The sequence below is a fragment of the Cucumis melo genome, chromosome 7 (genome assembly GCF_025177605.1).
Source record: "Cucumis melo cultivar AY chromosome 7, USDA_Cmelo_AY_1.0, whole genome shotgun sequence".
Taxonomy (NCBI): Eukaryota; Viridiplantae; Streptophyta; class Magnoliopsida; order Cucurbitales; family Cucurbitaceae; genus Cucumis; species Cucumis melo.
The window spans coordinates 1,451,433-1,459,547 of record NC_066863.1 but is presented as its reverse complement, the minus strand read 5'-3'; the positions used below and the strand labels follow the sequence as shown (position 1 = coordinate 1,459,547).

At 31.8% G+C, this 8,115-nt stretch overlaps 1 protein-coding gene and 1 long non-coding RNA gene across 3 annotated transcripts; one reads left to right on the top strand and one right to left on the bottom strand.

Moving 5' to 3' along the window:
* On the bottom strand, window positions 1–3,197 carry LOC103493671 (probable magnesium transporter NIPA9). 2 transcript variants are annotated; one of them, XR_538493.3, is made up of 10 exons: window positions 2,939–3,197; window positions 2,578–2,676; window positions 2,044–2,173; window positions 1,771–1,859; window positions 1,534–1,590; window positions 1,387–1,445; window positions 897–1,017; window positions 630–778; window positions 233–524; window positions 1–128 (listed from the first exon to the last, which is right to left on the bottom strand). XR_538493.3 is itself a non-coding variant. In XM_008454518.3 (9 exons), the coding sequence occupies exons 1-9, from the start codon at window positions 3,047–3,049 to the stop codon at window positions 305–307; spliced, it is 1,035 nt and encodes a 344-aa protein (XP_008452740.1). In that variant the 5' UTR covers window positions 3,050–3,197; the 3' UTR covers window positions 1–304. The 2 variants fall into 2 exon arrangements, 1 of the variants encoding a protein (XP_008452740.1); XM_008454518.3 differs by having other exon boundaries at window positions 1–524.
* Window positions 3,198–4,220: 1,023 nt separating this feature from the next.
* LOC103493672 (uncharacterized) lies at window positions 4,221–5,946 on the top strand. Its single transcript, XR_538495.3, has 2 exons — window positions 4,221–4,907; window positions 5,710–5,946. It is a non-coding gene; the product is annotated as an uncharacterized LOC103493672 (long non-coding RNA).
* Window positions 5,947–8,115: the final 2,169 nt, after the last annotated feature.

Genomic DNA, 8,115 nt, shown 5'->3' with positions numbered 1-8,115 from the left:
TTTTCAGAACTTATATATTTATTGAAACGGGTAAATGAATATTAGGAAAATGGTCTTCAACATTGAAACAATCAAATCCAATGGGAATTCACAGTAAGTCGTACCGTACCTAAGCAAGAATGTATAATCTAAAAAGAAAAAAGAAAAATCACATTAAAAAAAGTACACCCATGAGAAAGTGGAGTGCATTTCCAAATTCCAACTCAGATCCGTATATACGGTTTCATCATACCTGGTTCTTCTTCTCCCATATGAGTATTTTCTATACATGAAATGAACTCTCTGCCTGTCTTCGTGGTTTTCATCAAGCGTCAGCCTTTGCTTTTGAAGATAACAAATTTTGCAACGTCGTTGTCTGAATGATTGCACTTGGGCTCGAATCTCTTAAGCGGACACCTGATCCAGATCTATGCCCGAAGTTCCTATCAACACCATTTCGCTTAAAGCGCCGGTATAGCCAAGTAAGACGTCGGATCAGACGTGAGGAACTCACAAGCAGAATAACACCTATGATGATTAGCAGCCTGCACAGAGGAAGATGAACACATTCACATGGCCAGAAACCACTCTTCGTCAAGTTTGGTAAGTCTTTGTAAACTCGAAAGGGAATTATAGTTAAGGTGGTTTACCATCCCAGCAGAAGGAAAAGGCGACCAGTTGGTGACGAGGGCAATTCTTCACCCAGGGCGAGCATGCCAGCAAGGACACCAGTGACGATGGATGCCACTGCGGCACATGTAGAAACCACAATTGCTCTCCCATGTTTCAGTCCCCGAGTCTACTAAAAAAGAAGACAACATTATTATAGAATTGTAAAGACAGAAGTTGATAAAACAACGAACACTGAGTGCAAAATAGAATTGTAAAGAGATCAAATCACCAAGCATTTGAAGTACCTGATAGTAAAATCCTGTAGCGCTGCAACAAATACTTATCAAGATGCATATGGGAACCAATATTTGGTGGAAACCCTGCTCCAAGAATAAGAATCCCATCTTTGATATTACAGACGCCATCCTGCAATTGCAGATTTAACTTGTGAATTTTGCTATTATGAATCTAAAAGGCCAATTGGATTATTTCCATTCTATTTTTATGCCATATATGTGTAAAGGACAAAACTAACAATTCTATGGTATGCTTATGTTCCAAAAAACCACAATAACAATTATTCAAAATTCTTCTTTTCAATGCCCAGTACATGGTCAAAATAAAAGCTGGCTAAGATTGAATTTGAAACAACTAGAATACCACCACGGTCAGGCTGAAGCCCAATTCCTCACAGTGAAGCAAATTTTAATTCCTAATAGTCATCATCGCAGTGAAGCAACCTTAATGATTTAAGGAAATGTAATCCATCAAGTAGAGTGCAAACATGAAAAGTACCCGAACAAAATGCCAGATTCCAAGCCGTATATTATTTCTTCAACAACTTCAAATTCCATCTGCAACAAATATACATATGTAATATACAATTTTTCTGGAAGGAAAAAGAAAACAACTGAAATGTCAATATAAAAGCAATGAATTTACCAACTCTTGTTCTCTCCTTTGACGTTTGTAGAAATGAAGCCAGCCATTTAGAAGAACCTGATAAAAATATATGTGTAGCCAATCATTTCTAGATGTCAATTCACTCATCTTTTACAGCCTTATTTACAAAGTACTAGTATGTTATATTTGTTTCTGCAAGCAAGCCCATAAAACTTCTAACATAAATGACCAGAAAATGTTATAAAACGTGGGGTCATAATAATATAAGATACCTACAAACAAGATGGTCATGATGAATGCTAGCCATGGCAAATGAAAAACTGATATCGCAGAGGCCTTTTGCTCCTCGCCTCCAGCACCAACCCCTAGAAATGGAGCAAAAAGAGAGAGAAAAAGCAAATAGCCAAATAAATTACAAATGTGTGCAAGGAAGATGAAGATTAATAAAAAGTTGGCATACAAGGCATGGCCAAACCTGAAATGCATAAAATAGAGATCAAGAGATCAAACAATAACTAGATTAAAGACACAAAGATGAACTTACATTACCTATGGTGCCAATACCAGCAAGCAAAATCCCCATCCAATCGACAACATTCATAATTTCCTTCAGATAAAAATGTGAAAAAATAGAGAGGATGGCAAGTCCACACCCAGAAACTGGTTGAATTATAGAAACCTGAAATTAAAAAAATTAGAAAGGAAATGCATATTAGAGACGAAAATGTGCGAAACATACACCGACAGAACCGTACAAATTTTCCTGTGAGGTACGGAATGGGGGAAAATCTATGAAATATTTAGAATCGTAGATTATACGTAATTTTCATAGAGATAGATACGCTATAATAAATACGACTATAAAGGCGATGCTGAATAAAAGAGGAGACAGTTAGCCATCAAAACAGCAATTGATATTTTCCATCAAATGTAGCCTGTAGGGAGACTATAAGGGGCGCTAAATTCATCTAGATCTCAGAACAAAAAAAGCACATTCGCTCAATAATGCCAAGATCCAATCATCGAATGCCAATCAAAAAACCGAAAAGAAAATGGCGCATGTAGCTGAATAAAAGAACTTACAGGGGCGAGGGATAGCGCTCTCAACATTAAAACGGCTCCGAATATATCCATCAGAAAACCAATGATCCAAGTTTTGTTAAAAGCGTAAGCCCTTATCACCTATAAAACACAAAAAAAAAAAAAAAAAAAAACCAACAAGAATTCACAACTTCATTCAAGGAATTCACCAGAAGAAAAAGAAAATGAAATTCGCTCAAATCCTTAATGAAATCCGAAAAATTGAGAATCAAAGAAACACCATACAGCTAGCGATCGGACAGCTCAAGGAACAATAAGAAAACGAATCGCATGAAATTAAATGACCTAGAAGAAAATGTGAAAAAGAAAACAAAGGTAAGAGAAATAAAAAGAGAAAGCGAACCTTGAGCTTGAAAGAGAGAGGAGGAAGAATGACGGTGCCCTTCTTCTGAAGTATTTTGCCGATATTGTTGCCGGCAGCGGCGGCCAAAGTTAAGCAAATCGGTTCCCACATATCTTCCTCAAAAATCGAAACGCAGATAACAAAAGAAAGAAAGAGATTAAGAAAGAATAAATCAAGAAATGTGAGGGAGAATTAGGATTTACGTTAGAAGAACATTGCCTCGAAAATTTTTGCGCCAACGACAGAAATTTGTCCTTTCGACTTCTCCTTTCTCTCTTGTATTTCTAACGAAACCAGGCCCACCAACAAAGCCATGGGATCTAATCACGTGCGACTCATATGTTCCTTCATTTTTTTTACCTGCTACGTGTTACCTTTTTATTGGCTAATCATTTTCCTCCCTTTAATTAAAGTTTCCGGTTCAACCTAATCGAACCGTTTTTTATTATTTATCTCAACTTCAAACCAATATAATAATCACCGGTCGGTTTGGTGGTTTGATTCGGTTTTCTACCTTTAAAATTAAATTGAACTTTTAAATTAATTTTTCTACGAGGTTTGATTTTGTCAATTACTTTTTTTATAACATAATTAACTAAAATATTTACAAAATACAGTAAATTTTCGATTCTATCAATGATAGATATTAAAATATTTAATAGAAATTTGATAGACTTCTAGTATTCTTTATTAGTGTATTTAGTAAACATTGATATACTACTATATTTTGTAATATTTTTAGCAGTTTTGTCATTTTTAATAATTTCTTTAAAATTAATTTAATTAAACCAATCTACCAATATCTTTACCAACATTTAAAATCACGAAAGCTCTAATCAAGTTATCTATCACAAGTTTACAAGTCAAATGAATGTCTAATAGATTAATAGATTAAAGAAAGGTTGATATGTCCCTTTGTTGCTGTATGAACACACTGCTATTAATAACTTATTAGACACTACTATTAACTTAAATATAATTTGATTTGTTAAGTGTAAGAGTTGCAACTACGTGTTTCAATTTTAAAATTAATAGTTAGATTTTTGAACTTTTAAAAGTATTAAAATTAGACTTCAATTTTTATTATAATCGTAAAAATTGAACTCAAATTGAATGAATAGCCAAACTTATATGGTCGATATATTTTTGAACAAGTATGTAAGTTTGATGGATGCTTTTTGGAATTTGATCTTAAAAAACGTGTTCATGAAATATAGAAAGTTGTTTTTATTTTCCAATATAATAAAGCAATGGAAGTCAAGCTAATTCATATTTTTCCAAACAGCAAAGTTGACGACAATCAACAAATTGAAATGCATATGATGACAACAACAACAATAAATCAGCGGTAAAAATCCCTTAAAAGCTCATTACGAAGTGCAAAGGAACACGCCACCGAAAATTAATTCCAAAAAGTCAGCCAAGCAATAAGAAAAGCAAGATTAAGAATATCCCAAGCTCTACTCCCTTTCGTTCTCCGATTTTGACCCCACATTTTCCCATCATTCCCTTCCCCCATTGTTGTTTTCCTCTTCAAATTCGCCTTATGACAAATTATTTTCCCCTTTTAGATTAACCCTTCAAATCTTCTCTCTTTCTCTCAATCTCCCATGGAAGATTACAGGTACCATGGAAATGGGTTCAGTGGAGAGAACAATACAGAGTTCAACTATGCCACAAACTCTCGAAATTCTTACGAATTGCGATCATATTCTGCAACTTACGCACAAACCCAGATGGAAATCAGGGATTCCCAGTTCAAGAAAGGGAAATCCCATTCCGGGTCTGTCTCAAAATCTTGGAGTTTCTCGGACCCGGAATTTCAGAGGAAGAAGAGAGTTGCTAACTACAAGATGTATTCTGTTGAAGGCAAAATGAAGGGTTCTTTCCGAAACAGTTTTAGATGGCTGAAACGTAAATGCGAACATGTCGTTTATGGCTGGTGGTGATCCCTTCGGATTTGAATTTGGTGAGTCTTCATCTCTCTTTCTCTAATCCTTTCAAGTGCTTTCTTGTAAGTATTGGTGATTTTTTTTTTTCAGTTTTTAGTTACAAGGAACTTGGAAAATTAATGGGTATCATAGTTCTTCTAGATGATACTAGTTATGTTGTATGTCTTGTTATTTGATTAAAAGAGAGGAAAAAAGAAGAGGAGTTTGAGCAATTGTAATGTTCCCGAATGTCAGTAAGAACTTTGAATATTGGAATATAAATGAAGCTTTTGTTGGAAGAAGAATGCATTGGAATCTATGTCTGTTTGGTTATTTTGTCAACAACTAAAACTTCATATCTTCTATTTATCTTTACCTATTTTTCTTTTAAATTCTCGTGGACAGATATTGATGACTGATTCAGTGGTTTGCATTTCATACAATATGTTTCTATCTAGAATGTGTGAAGAAGTTAAGGTTTATAGAGTTTGAGACCACTTTGGAATTGTGTTGTTGAATGGAAAAACGATCTCATATAGTGGTTAGAAGTGGTTAAACTCCTTGATTTATAAGTTAGGGAAAATTCTCCATTGGTTGGTTTGTTTGGTTGAATCTAGAAACAAAGTCCGATCATATTGAAATCAATCAAGGAGAGAGATGTGTTGTCTTAATTTAGAAATCAAAATCATGTGTGCTTTAGTTTCTTATGTTGAATTGCTTGATGTAGTTTTCTTGCTAAGTCCATGAGTTGGTCTGACATTTTTTTTATTATTTTTACATACTATTGTTTATCAAAGCCATTAACATAGTATTTGAAGTTTATGAACTCATTGTTGAAAGGTTGAACTAGCCACAACAAGTAGAGTATCGTTGATGAAGATTGACGTTTATATACAACGTACACCAGTTCAACCTTAGACTTTGAGTTGTTTCGCTCTTTAGTTCGATGGTACTGAGAGAATTGCTTTCCATAGTCGAATTAAACCATTGGTTTCATGCCCTGAACAATGCACATTGTTGAGATCTTATAAACATTGATTGTGTTAATTTATTCATCAGTACAAATCACTTGTGTTAGATTCTTCTATTTGTACTATAATTTTCTTCCTGTTGCTGCTGTTTGTTCATATTCTTGAGTTTCAACTGAATTTTCAATCAACAAAATGCCTAGGTGGGCTTCAACTCACATGCCATCTCTCTTTTTTATCACCTCTTGCAATGCAGAAGACAAATAAATTTAGCATTGGAAATCAAGCCATGTAAGACCTTTTTTTCAATATCCATATAGCTTTCAGTTCCCCTTAATTTCCTCCAAGAAGAATAGTCTTTTTTACATTTCCATTTGTATAAAAAAAACGGTCTAAAGATATTTCTTATTATGTTGAGAGTATTTTTGAAACTTTCGAGAGCTCGTAGTTAATTTTGAAACAAAATTTATTAACGGTTTCCATCCAAAACAACCATCATTAAGGGTATTTTTGAATTTTCATTGAAAGTTTAAATGTTTTTTTTTTATACAAACTAAAGTTTATGGACATTTATTTTTTATAATTTATCCGAAATTTAATTTGAAACGCCGTGATGGGATTGCTTGTATGACGTCCTATTATATATATTTACCAAATTAAAATTCAAAGAGGAATGATAAAATTATTTTTAAAAAATTGCTTAAAAATTAAAATGGGAAAAATTTTCCAACCAAATAGTTGAGTAAATGATTTAGATTTGTGCAATACTAAATTACCAACACCATTGTGATTGTCATTTGGATGATTTGTTTGGAATTTTGTTATTTATTTATTATAATATCAAAAGCATAGCAAAATTTTTGCTGGGCAATAGCAATTTGGACTCAAGCTCTTGAGACTGAGAGATTTGTCTGGGCCAAATTGGGCCTATTTCTAGCCTGTTTTAGGCCCATTTCCAATTAGGAAGTGAAGCCCAATGCAATTGTTATAGGAATGGAAAAAAGAGGAGGAAAACTTGGGAGCATCTTTAATTAAAAAAAAGAGTGAGAATTAATATTGGAGTTTTATCAATTAATATTCGCAATTAATAATCATTTATACATAATTTTGTTTTAAAATTGTTGATATATAACTTTCGCGAACATAAACATATTTAAATGCAAGGTCAATATTAAATTACAATTATTTGCCTTCCTCTGTATATCTTTAATTATTTATAAATAATTTCTTGCAATTTTAGTATATTATTTCTTTAAAAAGATAATTTCATTTCTTTTTGTTGATGATTTTGAGTTGTTTTGAAATAGAATGGAGTGAAAATGGATATACTTCACTAACAAATTATAATCTAAATTAACTTACTTAATGAAAGCTAAGCTTACTCTCAATTTGATTTGTGGGTCTTAATTATGTGACAAAATTGAGAATCATTCTTATTATATGGTTGAAAATATCATTATTAATATATTTCTGAATTTGGTGGATCCATAACTTTTATTTTTGTTTTTCTATTCCAATTATTGTATTTGTTTAAGCTTTCGTTAGGTTTTATCAATTTAATTATTTTTCTTTTTTTGGTACCATGTTAGTGACAATTAATTAGTTGTTTATTTAATTCCAAATTAGAAAATTTTCTAATTTTTCTTTCTCATCCTTAAAGGGAAAAAATTACAACAAAATATAGAAATTCAAACCAATTCAATTTTGAATTCAATTTTGAAAATTTCATATACCCTACATGAGAAATTATTATAAATGATAAAATTAAAAAAAATATATTTGTACCATATATCAAAATAAATTTTGTTATTTTTTGATTGGTTTTTGATGTTTTTGAAAATATTCTCTTTTTATATTTATATAGATCATATAGTTTATTAATAAAACACATTTTTTCTAATTTTATTTAGTTAAAGAACAATAATCATACATTGTTCCAAAATTTGACGAAAGTTTACTTATCTATGTGAACTATATACTCTATTTGTTTTACGTATTTTAAAAATGAACTTTGTTTTTTAAAAAAAGAATCGCTAATATATTTTAATTTTAGCAAGGGAAGAAAAATAGATGTAATATAGTTAATGGAAATGAGGGAGAATATTTCTTTTCAATGTCTAAAAAGCTAGTCTAGTTAAATAGTATGTATTAACGATCGTAAAGTTTAATAGTTCGAATATTGTCGTCTCTGTTCTTGTTATACTAAAAAGCAATGCTAAATTAAAAATACAATTATCGTTATTATTATCGGTTTCTACAATGTATAGGATGGATGAAT